The 19043-nt window shown below is 47.7% G+C and overlaps 2 protein-coding genes across 2 annotated transcripts in view; one reads left to right on the forward strand and one right to left on the reverse strand.

Annotated features, from left to right (window-relative positions):
• LOC126519305 (prolactin-releasing peptide receptor-like) overlaps window positions 1-2284 on the forward strand; it is a 35225-nt gene extending 32941 nt beyond the window's left edge. Inside the window, exon 4 of the mRNA XM_055065067.1 lies at window positions 710-2284. Coding sequence (XP_054921042.1) covers window positions 710-803 — 94 coding nt within the window. The 3' untranslated portion in view covers window positions 804-2284. The remainder of the gene's footprint in view (window positions 1-709) is intronic.
• Window positions 2285-8203: 5919 nt separating this feature from the next.
• Window positions 8204-19043, reverse strand: part of Ubr1 (Ubr1 ubiquitin ligase) — a 69696-nt gene continuing 58856 nt past the window's right edge. The window contains exons 24-27 of the mRNA XM_072284817.1: window positions 18334-18548; window positions 17528-17750; window positions 15095-15218; window positions 8204-13243 (exon numbers count right to left, since the gene is read on the reverse strand). Coding sequence (XP_072140918.1) covers window positions 13044-13243; window positions 15095-15218; window positions 17528-17750; window positions 18334-18548 — 762 coding nt within the window. The 3' untranslated portion in view covers window positions 8204-13043. The remainder of the gene's footprint in view (window positions 13244-15094; window positions 15219-17527; window positions 17751-18333; window positions 18549-19043) is intronic.

A 19043-nucleotide genomic window follows, 5' to 3' on the forward strand; every position in this document is an offset into this window, starting at 1 on the left:
GCAGAAGTCGCAGTTAAACAAGTAGCGAAGTACGTTTCCGCTACATTTCTTCTGCGCTTGGCGCACACGCCGAGCCATGTTGCGGCAAACACAGAAGACCCCCTCCTCGCAATGTACGGCGCTGCCCCGACAGGTGGCGCGCCACTCGCCCGCTTCTCCCCTTCGTCTCGTCAAGAGCATGCCGAGCGAATGAGTGGGCGGTGCGAACGGGGGGCGATAACGCTATCACGTTCCACTCTTGAAGGCGAAGCTTAAGCGTCCTCCAATTTTTTTTGGAGACGGGAGAGCATCTCTTCTATAGGCCTGTCGTGGCTGTGCATGGCTGTCCGCGCGGCTGTCGCGCCCGATGTTGGGAGATCATTTGCGGCGGGTGAAAACTCCGAGGGAGAGCGGAGATATCTGGTGGGCTTCATGCGCGCTATCTTCCCGAGCACCTAGTTTTCGAGGTCGCGTTATCTAAGTTTCGGAGACATGGTGAAGCATGCGGCAGCACGAAGCATTCGCTCCCCGCAGCCGGCGCTCTTCATCATGCCGGTGTTGTCACAGCGAGTGGCCGTGGTCATCGAGTGAGATCTGAGTGAGATTTTGCATTAAGTGCAGTTCTTCAGCGTGAATTAAAGACTCAGCTGCGCACAAGCTTTTCGGAAGAATATGAACTCACTACTAAATGACCGTGTCGTCTCTCTCTCTCTCTCTCTCTCTCGCCCAGGTGCAAGGCGAGCGATCACAACCGGTGCCCATCTGCCCAGGCATTCAACACAGAGACGGACGCAACGCGAAGCGTCGCTGCCACATTCGTGTGAATAAACATTTTTCCGTAGCCGTCGGCGGTTCCGTGCAACACATACGTTCGAGACTCAAGACTGACCTCAACACCATTTCGACTGGGGCTTGTTACGCCACAAACAGCGGCGATGTGGGTTCATGTGCCTTTCTTGTGTCGTGTTTTTTTTTTTTCGCCATACTATTCCAAGACGGAACTGACTACGAGTTCCACTAATTAGTAAGGAGATTTCTCTTTTCCCATGATAGTACGCGTTTAGATGCGCTTGGCGTGTTATATTAATGCACGCAAACAGGCAACCGCCGAGCGGAGCGAGCGCGAGCACCAACAACCACCGTCTTCTTCGTCTTCTGCTGGCGCCCGTATCTCTCACTGCACCAATGCTACGTAACTTCACCGCCCCGAATAAACTGCAGCGACTGAAAACATTTCATCATTGGGACATCCATATGACAATCCGTCATCCACGTACCGCTTCGAAGACAAATAGGACGCATGGCGGACGTCCAATTTCGGATATCCTATCAAGGACATCTCAAATATGTCGCATCTGGACTTTTTTAGCGATTAAGGTATGAAACGCGAAGTTCGGTTGAATAACCTGACCGAAAGCCCTACTGTTTAAATGATAATAGATTACATTTTGCTAGGTAAGATGCTAAACGTGTATGAAAATAAATTACATGCAGAATCTCCTCTTATCTAAATGATGCGCAAGCATTTGTTACTGAACGCGTGCTGTTTCGTCGTTTACTGCTGCATTTCGCAAAACTACGAGAAGCACCGCGAAAGAATCGTGAAACGGAGAAGCGCAGTTGCAACACCGAAATGTCAACTGAGACATCAGCATGAGACGACGAAGATGAGGCATAGTAGCAGTGTTCGCGAACGTTATAGATGACTCCCAGACGATGTGGACGTGGGATGAAATGACAAGAAATTTTGTAAATTAAGCAAATATATGCAACATTTATTGTGTACACTGTCTCTTGCTTACTTCCTGTTGCGTTTCTTCTTTCGCTTCAAATTTGAGGATGGTGCATTTGGGTGGTGCCGCTGCTTCGTGGAAGATGAGCACTGGCCGAGGCGTGCTGTAGTACGTGGCATAATTGAACAGGGTCGCGTTTGGTAGACCTCGAATAAACGTGGTCGATGACGCTGCCTTCTCTCGATGCGAACCATTATCAACCGTACGCCGGCGACGGCTGTGTATGGCGCGGCCGCGCGGGCCTTATCTTGTAAGCGACCTGCGATGGGGACACAGTACTCCGAGTGCTGATAGCTTTGTGTGCGCAGTGCTCCCGCCGTGTAGTTCGCCTTGAAGCAAGAGGCAGCACGAAGGTCAATTCGCTCGCTGCTGCAGGCCATATCTTGAAAGCGATTGTGTTGCGTAACGGACGGACGGGTTTCCTCGTTGGATACGTACGGAAACGCTTACACATTTAAGTCTTTCAATTATTGTAATAAAAAAATTTTAAAATTAAATTCTGGTGTTATACGTGCCAAAACCACGATATGATTATGAGGCGCGCCGTATAGTGCATTAATTTCGACCACTGGGGTTCTTCAAAGTGCGCTCAATACAAGGCACACGGGTGTTCCTGTATTTCACTCCCATTGAAATACGGCCGCCGCGGCCGAGATCTTATCCCCCGCCGCCCTTTGGCTTAGCAGCGCAACATCAAAGCCACTACGCCACGGCGGCGGCTTAAAAAATGAGAGTACAAACAGGTCTGCAGTTATCGCTGAAGTTCACGATCGCCCTTTCTTTTGCAAACATCTGTTATCTACCAATATTCAGACAATTAGGAAATGTGCCTGCTTTACACATTTTATTACCAATGTCTGCTCAAACACCCAATTTAATGAACACTCGTATTCCGTCCTATTGCCAAATTCTGCAATGGCGGCTCTTTGGGCCAATGAGAGAGCCCATAGTAACCCTGTGGGCCAATCAGAGCTGACAAGATGGCGAATTAGACAATGTGTTGAAATTCGAGAAGTCTCCAAAATAGCCCTTCAGGCTTACGCTTCGCGCAGACGGACAAGCGTCGTGCTTAGATCACACGGGTGCATATCGTGATTAAAAATGACGTGCAGCACGAAGGACAAGGACTGCGAGAGTCCTTCGCGTTGTACGTCATTTTTTATCATGAATTACCAACTAGCCCAAGCAACCACCCTGTCCATATCGTGTTTTCAATTATACCGATGGCACACCGCACAAATAACTGAAACAAAAGCCAGCGCGTTCTTCGGAGGCACTGGGGGTGCACGATTGAATGACGTCATACAGTAAGGCGCTTCCACACATCTCACGCACTGCTCCTTGCTGGAGCGCTGCAGGCGAATTAACTCCGAGATTCCCGGGAAACACAGCCTGCGTAGGACCGTGGCACTCGCGTGCAGTGAGAAAACAAGGAAGACAAAACGACGGCGGCGGTCGCTGGGCCAGAGGTCCCGACAACAGAGAGGGAGCTGAAGATTCGGAAGGCAGTAGAGGAACGTCGCTTAATTGGGGGCGTTTTTCGAGGGAAAGGGAGACCATCTCCTGGGGAAGGATTTCGCTCGCCTCCTCGCATATGTCATATACACCATTTGCGTCAATTTATGTTACTAGTAAACCCTCTGAGAATAGTTGCCTTAGAACCACGCACAGGTATATACAGGACTAAAGAGTCTTAAGGCACACGGTACCCACACGCCCTTCGCACCCAAGCCCAGCACTTCCTCGCTACCGTGACATGTGCGGCCATAGCGCTAACAGCAATGAATAAGCAAGCGCTGTGACCGATCGGACGTGTCTACAGAACACACCGAAGTACGCCGCGAAGAAAAGTTGCGAATCCAAACGGAAGTACCGCGCTGTCAAAGGAGCAAGTCTGCGCGTAACATATTCTGGCTGCAGCAAGCAAATTTTACAACGAAGAATAGGCCGTTGGATTGTAGTAAGTTGTGCACGTCCGCTCCTTTCGTGCTCACTCGCCGCTTATGGCTTAGCCTCAGTAGAAGCCCCCTAAAAAATTTTCGAAGAAACGCAAAGGAAACCAATGAACAGCGGTGTTCCAAGGTTGGGTTGAAGCAAAACGTTCGCAGATAATTGGGAGACGAGGACGTTGGGTCGAAGGGCGTGGAGTTGTGGTGCGCGGGCGCGCGGATGAGGACGTTATTATATTTACTGTGCACACTAGGCGTTACGTTTAGTTCAGTTCGCCCCCACGAGTGCGATTTCAGGGCTACGACAACGACACAGACACGACATTGTGCCACTGATCGCCACTGGGTACTTACTTAAACAACAATCTTCAAAAAAGAAAAAAAAAACAGAACAGACGTGTATCCGCGATTTCATGAAGGACACCCACAGACTCAAGTTGGCATCTCCTCCTGAATTTACCCCAAACCGATGTGCCAGTGTCTGGGGGTGCAATCGACCACGTCTTTGCACTCGAATTGGGTGTCGTGCAACTACAGTCAACCGCAAAAGTTTACGGGACGCAGGATCTGCCAAGAAGCTGAATTCTCGCGAAGCGTGGTCACACAGCCTCGAAAAATGCCCCAGAACCACCTACACAGTGATTCATTAAATCTCTAAAGCTCTCATTAAAGTCTAAAGCTCTGAAAAATCGCTTGCTCTCGCTTCTGCTATGTCGCCATGCAGCGCCATCGCAAGCAGTTGGACCCACAACATCATTTCGCTGATTTTGTGACCGCGAGAATATTTTCATTAATACAATTATTGCTCATTCAGGGGTGGGACTTGCCAACGTCATTTTGGAGAAAGTAAAATTGAGTTTTGGAGCAGTTTGGAGCAGACAAATTGCATTCTGGAGCAGCTTGCAGCACACTAAATTTCATTTTGGAGCAATGTGGAGTAGATACAATTCCATTGTGAAACAGTTTGGAGCGGACCCATCTGAATGTTGGAGGAATAATGGAGTATGGTAGCACACTTCGAAACAACGACGAAATCGAATTAACACGAGCGATGTGCTGCAACTGCCCTAAGCAACGTCTTAAGCTGAATTCTGAAGCAGATTACCCCAATAGTGAAACCGCCTGGTGCATGCAAATTTTGCTAGTAGTGGCTCTGCATTTTTAATTAGTGGTAGCAACCACAAAAACATGCACTCTGCAAAAGTGAGTCCAAGATTTCCAACAGTAGCCCGACATTCTTCTTCGTTTCGACAGTGTGGGTAAAGTGCATGGTAATGCTCTTCACCAACAGACCGTACGGAGAATCCAGAGTTATGTACGGTTTTATTATTGCGATAACAATTATATGGACACTCCAGGCACATTTCTGCCGTTGGCGTCGCCGTGATGTTCCGTATAAAGTCCAAGGGTGATAAGCTCGTCGCGCGCGCCGTATGCGCGAGTGAAAACGTGCGAGGGTGAGCCGACGATGGCGGCTCAATCTCGCGCGCGCAAGGGAGGAAAGCGGGGAGAACGCGCGCCGTCTTTCGTTGTACGCGAGGAACCGGGGAGAGTGAAAGGGAGGGGTGGAGGCGTTCTACTCCGGCGGCTGCTGCGTATGGCGTGGCTGCGCGGGTCCTATCGTGAAAGCTATCTGCCATGGGGACCGAGTGCATGCCCCGAGTGCCGATAGCTTCGTGTGCGCTGTTTTCGCCGCTTAGTTCGCGTTGAAGCGAGAGGCCGCACGAAAGTCAATTTGCCCGCCGCTGCTGCCGCAGTTCCTCGCTCCAGCGTTTTATGTGAGTGAGCGCGGTGATCGTGTGAAGGCTGTTTAACATGCTGCGACTGGAACGACGAAAATCGGTGCAGTCGCACGCGTCTCAATGTTCCTGTTCGCTTTTTTTTTTGCAGGTAAGCAAGGTAAACGCTTTTATTAGCCTCCACAGAACTGAACTACTGAACTTCATTCCTGTTTGCTTGTATGCGCGTTACACCATTATTGTTAATTTAGTTCGTAAGCGAATGTTTACAAGTATATAAGGCCGATATAACTACTATTCTTAGTTCCTACACCTGTCAGCTAAATTTCTATCGCAATCGATGCTTTGTCTTTCGTGCGAAACTGCGACTTTCTTTCTAATCCATTTCTGCATAAAATACCAGGGCCATTCCTAAGCCCCTTAACTTTCTTGTGCGAGTAACGTAAAACTATTACAATGTTTTTATTCCAAATCCGCCATTAGCCCTTCGTGATAGGTCAAAATGGCTCAGGCCTCACCACATGGACATAAAAACGGACTGGAATAGTTTTACGCTATACCGGTCCTTGGAACAGGGGCGGCCGCCCGCTGAAACCGCTGCAGCGCGCTTTCCTGATCTAGTTAGTTCGCTCACAGCGCCTTCAGCCCGCTTTTCTTTGTTTTGCGCCTCGGGGAACCCCACGTCGCTCGGCCCGTTCACACAGCAGCGACAACAGCAGCGACAACAGCGACGAGTCACGCACGCGCCGGCCACTTGCCGGAAGCGCCAAATAAGTCCAGTGTTATAATAAGCGAGAAAATTGCGAGAAACTGTTCGGGAGGCGCCGTCGCACGTCGTGCGGAATGTGAACGGCTGCACTTTTTTTCGGAGAACGAATCCGCTCGCTGTTCGCGGCCACTGCCGGAGCACACATGCCGGTGCCGTTGTGGCGCAGTGTGGCGCAATTCCGCGGTCAATTTTCTGTGTGTGGCGCAATTTGGCGAAGCAATTTGCGTTTGTACAAAATTGCGCAATTGGCGCAGAAGTCCCACCCCTACTCACTTCGAGTTAAATAAATGAAAAGATATGTGTCTGCGATCTCAAAATGACAGAACAGAAAGACAATTTCATCTTTGCGCTGCCAGTCTAAACAAGACAGTTGCGCGTTGCTGCGCCTGGCCTCCGAGATAGCGTAGCGTACCGCGACCGTCACGGGGTGTCGCCACAAGCTGTCTCGCGTTCGACCTTTTGAGCGGGACCAGAGAGGCATTGTTCCCTTGCGCCCCCTTGCCGTGTCCCCTCTGTAGCTTCCAGCGCACTAGTGCAAATGAAAGAAGTCACTAAGTCACTGATCAGTCGGATAACTTTGATAACGATTCGAAATTTTTTTTCCATCAGGTCACTCGTGAAGCGACGTAATAGTGATGTAATTATATTCGTAAGTGTTTCAGGACACCTTTAAGCATCCCGACGACATATCCCCGCTCACTCCTCTTTTGTGGAAAGACGAGGAAACCAGGCAAGTGCAAGCAGTAGCTTTGCGCCCTTGTATCGCCCTCATCACTGCGTCTACCTCTTTGAACACTGTAAGAGTTGTCCACCTAGAAACCCAGTGTATAGATATATACTACTCGTGCAACTAATTCACTTTCATGAACAGCAAATTTACGCCACTTGTACTTCCAAGACAGACTTGCACAGTAAATGCATAAACAAAAACTAGTTAATAAATGGGCCTTTCAACTCCCAGTTTCTATAGGTCACTCATTTGCACCTTCAACAGAATAATGTGGCCTTCAATGTACCTCGCATCTGAGAAAAAGACACCTAAGCAAAGTCACAAAAGATTATCTTCATTTAGATGCCAACAACGCACTGTTTCTGCACAACATTTTTGTATTAATCCACCACAGAATAAATGTGAAGCAAATTTTCTGGTCATTACATTGTATGCCAATTTCACACACCATTTCCAGGAAAAAAGCCCATTGATGCTTTCAACACTGTTTCCTGGCTTTCGGCTCTGCACCCATACCACTGTGGTCCATACCTAATATGCGGCAACCAATATTGTATACAGGTGAACAGTCACACGGCGGTGTTATTGTTCAGGTGTCACAGGTGTCAGTGTCAGCTGTCACAGGTTCAGGTGTGTGACAGGTGTCACACGGCACACTTTTGTTAACAATGAAGCCCAATCTGGATTGAATTTCCTGGTCACGATTGGCTCCTTTGAGAAAGCTGCAGAAAGGAGCCAATCGCAGTTCCAGATCAGGATCGATTGTGACTGAAAATGGCCAAGACAATGGTACAGACGTCGAACGATGGTTTGTTGAATTTTTTCAGACTCAAATGCACAAGTCACGTCATGGACATTATTTGTGTTTCCCTGGCTTTCTACAACTGCCATTTGACTGCCAAGGTTGACTAAAACCAAAATTTTAAGCCACGACTTGAGTCTTGCAGTGCATAAAAGTGATCTGATATGGTGCGGTCATGCAAGAAACGAAATCGGTGTAGCCAGAATTCAAATATGAGTGGCGATCACAGTTGCCACTGGAGATTTGTAGTAGCAGTGTTTCACAAAAGCAGGCACATCATTTACCACCATGCTATACTGTCACACCAGCAACAGGATGTGCAAAATAGATATGTGGCATTACCACTGGCAGAACCAGAGTGTGGGGAGGGCCTGGAGGCCCACCATCACCCTCCTGATAGATCCCTGAGGAACCCATCAACTATGTCAGAAACACTGAAAAGTCCCAAACATAGCATTCTTTTATTAGATGCGCGAACAAAGTCATTCACACAGTCCTGGATGCACAAAAAATAAGCGCCTCCATGCAAATGGTGACCACAAGCACGTATGTTCACAGCGAGTGTGCCCCAACATCCCGCAAGGCACACAAAGAATTAAAAACAGACCACCTTCCCGCCCATGACCTGGTCTGCCGCGTGCAACCTCGTCTGTACACGCAACAAAGTAAACTGAGGTGCTTCCAGAGAGAGCGAGAGACGAACAAGTTGGCAGACCCTCAACTCGACATGTGTACAGTCTTTCTCTCATTTGCATTTTTCTTGAGAATTTGCAGTGCTGGCAGGGGTGAACGGTGTAGAGAAAAAAAAAACTTTGATATGAATGTTCCTGCACGTCTAGCCTGGAGTCGTCTGACATCTTGAAGTAGCATTAAAGGAAATTCACAGCAGCTGTGATAAGATAAGTTGTGCAGGGGGCCCTTGCATGCCTACGTGGCTTGGTGAAACCGTGTGACGCTGAGTTGAGATGCACCCTGAAATTTATAGCCCCCTTTAGTGTGTAGTTTGTTATGCAGCAGTCCTCATGTACATGTCCTATCTTCACCAAGTACTTCCCAGTTAGAGACAATGTGTGTAGCATTCCCGGTACAAAAGAAAGTACTAGAAACGCAGTTCGTGAGAAATGCACTTTCATGTAACAAAATTACACAATAAAAGGTGTATCACTGATCCTAAGAGCACACAGTAGCGATCAATGAAATACAGTTTCACATGATGCATAAAAGAAATTTCTATGCTGTGACAAACGCACAGGCTTACATTTAGCCTCTGAAAGATAATGTACCTGCCTGTGCACTTCATACACCAGATCAGCACACATTGCAGGATAATGTTGTTAAAATGTGCCTGAAACAAAACAAGAACGCCTGGTAATAAACACAACGAACAACATCAGAACCTAAAAACCTAAGTGCAATGTGTCAAAGGCACGAAGAAATATACTCTGTAAGCTATCTGTCCATGCTACTTTGGGGTCACCTAATGCAATCAAGATGCATGAAAACCACAATACTTGTCTAGTTTGCCTCTATGTGCATGCCTTGGCTGTTGTATAGCATTTCAGCATGAAAAAATATGCGTTATGGTTTTCAATTAAGACTTTTTAACTTGAAAATGACCCAGAACCCCACAGAACCTTTTGCAATCTTGAAAACAACTGCCTTTGTATAACAGTAGCACAGGATTAACTCATCAGTTGCCTAAAGTACTTACGTTGAGCTCATTTAGAACATGGGCCAGCTTGAGATCCTTTACAGCTAATAGAATGTATAATTGGAGGGACACTATATGAAAATATTAAGCCAAGCTGGTTCGATAGATTATTTGTCTAGAAGTCTATCGTCGTCTTGAGTGGCAATGTGTCATTTCGTTTGTCGAAAACTGCTGCCGAAGGTCCCGTTACGGCTCCTCAATTTGGACCGCCTGTGCCAAAATGCACAACTTGACGTCACTTCCATATGGTCTCCCTCTATAGCGTTCTCTGTGAATCAGTCAATGCTAACGTCGCAGGGGTGCTACCATAGTCCACAACAGGTGGCACTCCTACGATTTTCCATTTTCGTCATTTTCTCGCTTAGAGAAGCTCCATCCACTCCACTCCCTCCACTGTAGGAATGACAAATTCGTTAATACAGAAGCCTAACCTTCAAACTAGCTCGACTTCATAATTCCATTTAGTGTCCATTTAATAAACCACCTTACAATGAAGGGATAGCATCCTCAACTGAGGGTCAACTTGTAAAAAGACTCTCCAAATGACCGCTGAAAAGCCACCAAGCATGGGCAAAGACTACATTAAGAAGTAAAGGATTTTGCCTCACAGCGTCAAAATCTATCCACATAAGATTTGCTGCATGAACCAGTCTGCCATACCACTGTTCAAGCAATTCTTTCAACGCTCATAAGATTCGTTACTGCAGCAAGCCTGTTCAAAATTTTTCAAGACCTAACTGATGTGTTATAAGGCAGGAACTGCCAAGCCAGAATAATTGAGTTTTAGAAATAGTTGCCCAAGGTGGCCTTGCATAACAAAAAACCCAAATTTCCTAGCATACATTTTATGCTGCTTTGTACTTTTTGAAGTAGTTTGTACATCAAGACAAGAGAAACATTTATAAATAGCAACCCCAGGCGTCTTTGCGTACCCAAAGCTCCACGGGCTGCTTGTTTTACACTACTTCTGCAATCCTCCATATACTTTGTGTGATATTTTGTACACCCGGTGGTTTCCATCCTATAACTTTCGGCGCACAATACCTAAAACTTCCTATAGCATTCCCAGAGTTTAGGCTGCCTATTTCTGAAATGCTCTAATGGCTGGTCACCTCAGGCCTCTGAACATAAAGGTAAAAGTGAGCATTCAAAAGCACAATCAAAAGAAACTGTACAAATTTTGAGCACCGATAGTTGTTCACAGCATATAGAAAAGCATCGAACACCTCAATTAGGGAAAATTGAAATATATATATATATATATATATATATATATATATATATATATTCAAAATGGCTTCAAAACAAGAACACACTTGAGTAAATGAGACAACACCACATCACAAGTGTGCTATGCTATGAATGAACCCATTCCAACCAGGAGCATTATGTGAGCGCACATTGTTCATTTTAATAATATGGAATAAAACATTACCAGTTTCTGAAACAATAAGTGTAGCTGCTGAGGATATGGTATGCATAAAGGAAAACTCCAATATTCACTGATGTCTCGTATCAGCTCGGCCACATAAAAAGCATATTTTTAGCAAATTCAATAATACTGCTGCATTTATTCTGCCACATGGTTAACGCATCTGCAATGTGATCCAATGAACCACAAGTCTTCCTCTTGTGGAGAGACAGCTTTATCAACGAAGCAGCGCTCTACAGGCAAAGCCATTCCCACCACATTATGCAACAAACTCGGGACAATTAAAAATCTCAGAGGCATCTTTAAATGGCAGTGTAAACTGCAAATCATTCAAAAGCCTTACCACAAACAAACATCATCACTTCCACTGAAATATAACTGACACAGCATAACCACAGAGGGCAGCACTGCAGGAATCCTGACGCTGCACGCACAGTTTAGATACAAAATCCCACAAATACCGAAATGGTTGACAGAACTTCCAGTCCTGTTGCATTTTATGCAACCTACTTAAGTGTTGTAAACGTGATTGCAAAGATCATAATTTACCAATACAACGCAAAGATAATTATTGGCAACACTACTGCGCATTCGAGTGCTATGACTGAAAACTCGAGGTGCAACTCCAAACAGAGAAAGGAAAACCAATACACAAGAAGGGCCAACCAAACCACATGCAAGCTTTCCCACTCTCTTAAAAGTGGCGAACTACGTAGGTCACTTCAGCCCAAAGATGCTGCTAGGCATTGTCAACAAAGTGGTATTTTAACCAAGCCAGCTGGCCCTGCACACTGGTTCGTCAATGGGGCACATTGACTTTTTGCCAACCTATTCGGATACAACATAAGAAAGGCTTTCTGGTAAAACCTGCAGCCATATTATCAAAACTAAAGAGCAGCCAACAAGTGGCACACTGTAACACCCAAACAGAACTGCCCGAATAAAGTGTTTGAAGTCATTCCCTCACATAGCCTATTGCCTTTGCTGCCAGTGCTTAAAGAACTGGTAAATGCTTACTTTACACAGCTTCCTTCCAGTCGCCACTAGCCAGGAGAACAAAAAAAAAAAATGTTGGTGCCAACTCTGTTGCACAGGCAAGGAGCCATATAGAAGCAGCATTTAATTAGCTGTCCAACTCAAGAAATCAAAACTTGTGGCCGGAATCCTAAAGCAGCTCGCAGCACAGTGCGGGCATCATGCTGAACAGAAATGTCATGCTTTACACAAGCCTACTTGAAAAGGCGATTAGTCTTGTCACGAATTGTCTAAATGCAGTAGTTTCCTGGACTCTTCTAGGCACAGGGGCTTTATATTACTTCTTCAAGGCCCGCCAAAAAAGAGCTGAGACATCAGCACTCATGGCTCACTAACTACCATAGGCACCAATGCTCGTAAAAGCATGCCTACCCCCCCCCTCTCAAATCGCTCTCTTTTACAAAGATGGTTCTTGTGCTTTGTCACCTTCCACACCAACAGCCCAGCTGCAGGAAAAAACTGCACTGTTTCCTTTGCAGCACAAGGGCCCTTCCTGCGCAACGTACATCAGGGGGAACACGCTGCGTCCTTACCTTGCTGCCACGAGCAGTCGGTCCCTTATTCCAACAAAGCATGCGCTTCCTCCAGGCAAAAGAACCCCACACAACGCCAGAACGTCCCAAGTGGCAATCACGTGCCCACTCACATTCTTCACGGCAGCAGTCTCGCACCAAAGAAGCCCCAGGATGAAATTGGGAACCTTGTCTACATGTCTTAGTACAAGGACACCACTTGGACAAATGAGAGACGTCCCGAGTACCGAGGGCAACTCTCACTCTCTCCGAGCTTGCCACGACATCGGCATGCAGGCTTCATTCATGCGACGTGGCTGCACGCGGGCAACAACCACAGGCGAGACATCCAAGTGCACTGGACCATGCTCCGCACACAGTGGGCGCTCAAGTGCAGGTCACCAACCACATCCCTGTCCACACAGAGGTGTCACACAGGGTCGGTGATGTGGGCGCCACCCGGCAGGAATTCAGTTCCAATGTGGCGACAAGCTCGCACTGGCACGTTTCCCACTCTTACAGACATCGACACCCTCACACACGCTTGGACAAGGAGTCTGGGCGCTGGTACCGCACCACCACTTTCGCTGATTCACATGAGGGCCCAGTTCGTTGACGAAAGACCTGTCGACTGCTCGAGAGCGTGTGCCACCTGCTCAGGTATGCCGTGCGAGAGCCACAGGTGCTGCAGCTGCTCGTAGCGCCGTGGGCACAGGTGCAATGGGTTGCCGCGCATCAGGCCTGCGTCGGTCTCGCCATATTCATCAACATATGGGGGCGGAAGGTAGCAACCTGAGGGGAAAAACATGCCACAGAGCATACACGTAATCAGTGTTACACCAAGGTAGCATGGACTACAGTAGACTTCCGTTAATTCGTTTCCGGCTAATTCGATTTTTCCATTAATTCAATCTCAACAGAAGGTCCTGGCCAGCGTCCTCATATTCCCAAGGGCACAAACCTCACTTATGTCGATCTCAAAATTGACCTTCACCGAAGAATTCGAACTTGATTGGCCAGCTTCGCCGCAATACAGCTGCGGTATGCAGCGAAGCATACCACGGAGAGGGGCCACTGTCACGGGGCACAGTATGCGTTCCTTAATTATACAGGCATGCACATGCAGTCTCCGGTCCCCATACAAGCAGTTTGATGCCTAATTAGCATACCGGCAGCTATTCAGAGCTATTTCTGACGTTGTGGCGACTTGAGATTTCGTTTCACCCATCATGTTTGTCTCGTGTGTGAGACCTTTAACGGAGACTAGCATGCGTTGCTAAATTATGCACGCGCAAGCCGTGCACCGGTAAGCAGAGAAACACAACCTATGTTTTGGGAAATCTAGCAGAAAAGAAGGCAGTAAGATAATGATACTACGCAAGTCAAGGGGATGCTTAAGGTCAGCAATAGAGCAGGGGGGTCCATCTAAAACTCTGAAGGCCTGCCAGTAAATATTCCGTGTCTACACTAACGTAACGCAACTGCGATTGTTACATGAGGGTTGACTTTCCAGTCACGCAAAACAAATAATAAAAGCATGAATGTAACGTGAGATAAACTGAAAGAGAAATGGTACCTTTATTAATAGAATAGCAATTCGGAAATGAGCTCTTTTCACCCATCGTCGTCTGAGGAGGACGCATAGCTTTCCTTGAACAGTATTTCTCGGGCAGTCACATTCGGAGACAGCTTCACTTTCACAATGCTTCACGTGACTCGGCACTGAAAGCGTCCCGTGCCAAAAGCACTGTTGGCCATATACCTCAACGAATTCGATGCCAGGACATGCCAAGTCTCGTGAAAGCAAGACTATCTCCGAAAGTGATCACCCACAAACCAAGTAATCTTTTGTGCCGTGGAGCTCATTTCAGGGTAGCCACTACTCAAAGATCGCACAACTATTTCATTCAGAAGCAGTATCATGCCCCTATGAGGCCCACAGATCGAGCGCTTCCAATCGGCCTCGTAAATAAAAAGGACCTCCCGCTGGTCTCACCATCCGCGAATCATGGAGCTGCAGCAGAGTTGCCTGTACTGCAGCACTGTAACACCATCCAAAAGCACAGCAAAAATGGTGTCGATTCGAGCAGGAAACAAGTTCTGACTTCGTTCGGCTTGTCTATGAATTGGATTAAGAAGTAATGGTACGGGATGCCAACGTGATGATAAAAAACCATGGGATTTAGAATATTTGGTTTAAAATGGTCAATTTTGCCATTCTTTGAATGCAACGAGAGGGTCGAGTTCAAGCAACAGAAACTATGAAAAGAAACTCACGTTACGATCGAGTAAATACGGTATTAGGCGTCTCTGTACCCGTACTGCGGCAGGAGATGGCATATATATATGCATGCGTAAATTAAGGAACGTGTGCTACGTCTCGCAGCATTTACACCTTTCCCCACTTGGGTTGCTTCAGTGCATAACACGTGCTGCGCTGCGGCGAAGCCAGCTTTAACGGCCAAACTAAATTACTGCCCAAAGTAAATCAACAGGGTGTTGCGGCGTCTTTTTCTGCTGTTTGTTTAATTTGACCCGCCAGATAATTCGGCCAGTTTCGTCGGTCCCATCAGGATCGAATTAACGGAAGTCGACTTTACTACTACCACCACAAAGGACGTGGTGGCCTCGTCTCGGACCCACCTTTGGTGCGCCCCACCAGGAGTAACACCTTGCAGTCCCGCACTCGGAGAAAGAGCCCCGTGCCTGCGCCACAGGTGGTGACGTGCAGGTTGCATGCACCTAGCCGGTCCCCACCAACCTCCACCTGAAAAACAAGAATTTCTCTCTCCACAACTCTGGCGCACACAACCGTTGCAGAATGCAAAAAAAGAAAAAGTGGTATACTCAACACAGCGTTGGGTTTTTAATGCCTGCTACCCCAGTCCCAGGTTCTAGCTCAAAGACAATGAGGTCCGTCCCAATTTTATTTAAATTCACACAACACGCTTCATCCAGATATAATGTACGTAGGTTTCCACAGCATCCAATGTTACCCTCATTTTTTTTTACAGTCGTGTTTGCTTGTGGAAGCTTTATGAACTTTTGCTGATGTAGCTTTCTTCAAAACTGCCAACAGAACCACTGAATGATTGATTGCTCGATTTGTGGGGCCACCATAGTGGAGGGCTCTGGATTAATTCTGGCCACCTCATGTTCTTTAATGTGCACCTAAATCTAAGCAAAAGAATGCTTTTGCATTTCGCCCCGATCAAAATGTGGCAACTGTGGCCAGGAATGAAATCCGCAGCCTTGTGTTCAGTAGCCGAACGCTATAGCCACTGAGCCACACCAGCTGGCACCACTTACAGGCATCCATCACAGTCTAATCCCAATATGGCGGCACCCACAAAGCTTCCTTGTAAACGGAAGTCTATTACATGTCCCAACATGCGATACCATAGAGATGTAGCAGCGTTGCAGTCAGTTTCACTACAAGCAAAACAGACTGCTCGTTGCACGACACACACAAATGAGCCTCTGGGCATAATAAGAGCAAGTATGACGAATTCTGGGAGCAGGGCTTTTGCCAAAAGGAAAGGCAAGCACTTTGAGCAGAGTCCCCGAGTCCTCTGTCAGTTCCAATGAAGGTGGAATGCAAGACCAGTTGGTCCATTTATTTGCATGTCAATGAACCCCAGGGTTGAATGTTGGTGGACTTCCTTGCAGGAAAGCTAGCTTTATAGTTAGGAGAAGGGCATAGTGTCTCTGTTGCAATAGCCGCATTAAAGGCATGTCCAGAGCATATACTGGTGAACTGCCTTGCATGAAACCTAGCTTTACAGTTGGGAAAACAGCAGTGTCCCTCCTACAATACAGTCACCAACCAATAAACCGAACACCGATAATCCGAGCATGCTTGGCAATTTGAAGAGCTTCGTGGCACCACCGATGGCATAGACTTAATGTATACAGACGATCGATATTTCAGACAGCCACCAGCTCTACATTCGATTATCCGGACTCCGTCCGCTGCTGTAGCAAGCGCCAACTCTGCCGCCATTATCTCCTCTGGCAACCTCGACAAGGCATTAAGTATGGCCTCAGAGATTACACGCTAGACGGTACTTTCTGAGGCATTGCCTTGATCGCTAATCTACGCGATTGAGATTTAACTGCAATTGTTGATCTTGGAGGCGTTGCCTGAATTGTGAGGTCACCATCAATGTCGCGATCATCACATCCTTTTCCGGCACCCCGCGCATGGCCTGCTATCACCATTCTGTTTGTTGAGTTTGCTTTGCAGTGTTCTGCCATGCTGTGCCTGTTTGTGTAGTTTGCTTTCCAGACAGCACTCTGCTGGCTCCAACAAGTCTTTCTCATAAAGTTATAGATAGGCCACATCAAATGGAACCACAGTGCCCTCCAAGTCCGACTCCAAATAAGTCTCGAGTCGCAGTCCTAATGAGCCCTAATCCGCAACTGAAGAGGCTGAACTGCCACCTACCACAACGAGCTCAAATGCAGATATCACTGATGGCCTGCTGTGCTGCGGTGTTATAATTCCTGCCGCCGTTAGATTTAAGTCTTTGCAGAGATCGACAGCGCGGTTTCGTCATGTGCCGAAATGAATGACGAAATAATTGAGCAAGTTCTCCCACCATCAAACAGCGACTCCGACTCATATGATGTGCCGTGTGCACCAGAGCCTTCCAAATGCGAATCAGACTCAAGCCTTTGCAGTCCTTGCATTGGCATACAGCGAAACTCAAAACTGGCAGAAATACAGACGGACTCGGTTGCACGTAAGCGGAAGTGCATGCAGCAACGCATCAACCACTTGTCTCGTGCACAAGGGCCTTAAAACGTAAACAAAGTGATCTCCTTTTTATACATTCGTTCATTTTTGTTTTTGAAAATTCGATAGCTCGGACTTATTTGCGTTCCCCATGGAGTCCAAATTATCGGTCGTCGACTGTAGCTGCAATGAGTGGCCATAGCATATGCTGGTGAACTGCCTTGCGTGAAAGCCAGCTTTACAGTAGGGAAAACAGCAGTCTCTCCCACAATACAAACATGCCACACAATGAAAAATGGCTGCATCACAGTGATGCATCACTGCAGTGTGCCCCGCACCTGGCAACAATAACTCTGAGAGCAGAGGATGCGGCCGCAGATGAGGCACAGGGTGGGCGAACGCGAGTCGTCCCCGTCCGAGTTGGGGCAGCGGAAGAGAGACGCCTCGTTGATAAGCTCGCTGAAGTCACTGGGCAGCTCCACCAGCCGGTTGGGCTGCACAGGGTGCCGCAGGAGCCGCGGGGAGCGCAGCTGCACGCGCACCTGCGGATGAGACGCCCACCTGGAAAAACAGACAGGAGAGTGGGTGTGAGCAGGGTTGACAGAACTGTGCGTGGGGCATCGAGACCAGTCTGGTGTGCACACATTCACAATAACAAAAACGTGTTTATTTGTGCAGCAGAAGGCTCTCAACGGGCACCATAAGCTTCTCAGGAAGAAATCTCTCTGCGATGAGCACTGTCTGCTGCAGTATTGCGTGCAGTATCCTTTAAAATACATGCACAGATGTCAAGTTTCAAGTAGCCTGCATGGCACACAAAACCCCACGCAAATGCCAATGCTACACAACAGACGTTGATTCACACATCTGACTTCTAGTTGCACACTGCTGCAGGGGGATGAGTTCCAACTCCCAGTGGCAGTGTGGTAGTTTTACATGTGTCCAAATGCGCACGGGGGGGATGAGGAGACTTATCACTCAATGACAGGAATTACAAGGTGGATGTACATGCATGCAACGCACGCGTGCGCAAGTGTGTGGGAATGGACGTGGACACTTGGGGCAATCTGGCATGTAGCAAACTGCATCTGCAAGCGTCACATCTCCCACAGATTCTGCACAGGAATTCACCACACTCACTCACCCCAATGCCAGCTGCCGCAGTAGTGGAGGCGCCAGGATGCTGGACAGGTCGGTCGGCACAGACAGGAACTCACAAAGTGCCCCCCAGGTGTCGCCACCGGCTAAGCACAAGGCATCGGGGGGTGGCCGGCTACTCAGGAAGTGCAGAAAGATGGCACTGCACCGCAGAAACGGGCGCAGGCCTTCGTGCACCGCCTCCACAAATGGTGCACCTAACTGCAAAATGAAATCAAATCAAGTGACAGGGTTCAACACCCCACAGCAGTACGTGGATTAGAACAGATGCAGTATTGAGGGGCCCCAGGTTAATTTCTACCACCTGGGTATTAAGGTGCACCTAATTTAAGTACACAAGTGTTTTTTCAGTCTACACCTGTTGGAATGTGGCTGTCACCACGGGTGGGGATCGAAGCTACAACCTTGCACTCAGCAGCCGAACACCACAGCCACTAAGCTGCCGCTGCAGGTAGCCCCCAAGAGATGCGACATTGAAAGAAGCTCGTCTCCACTGTGACATTGCAGAAATGAGTGGGCATAATTGGCTAGCATATCTCTACAGGTTATCTTTATGTGGAACAGACTGCACAACCTGGCATAACCACAGGGCACATGCGTAGGTTCGCTGATGCCATAAATGGAAAGTCGCAGCCACAGAATACAGGATAGGGATAATGTAACAATTCTTTGCCAATGCCATCTCTGCTAGCACTT

Source organism: Dermacentor andersoni, chromosome 10 (genome assembly GCF_023375885.2).
Source record: "Dermacentor andersoni chromosome 10, qqDerAnde1_hic_scaffold, whole genome shotgun sequence".
NCBI lineage: Eukaryota > Metazoa > Arthropoda > Arachnida > Ixodida > Ixodidae > Dermacentor > Dermacentor andersoni.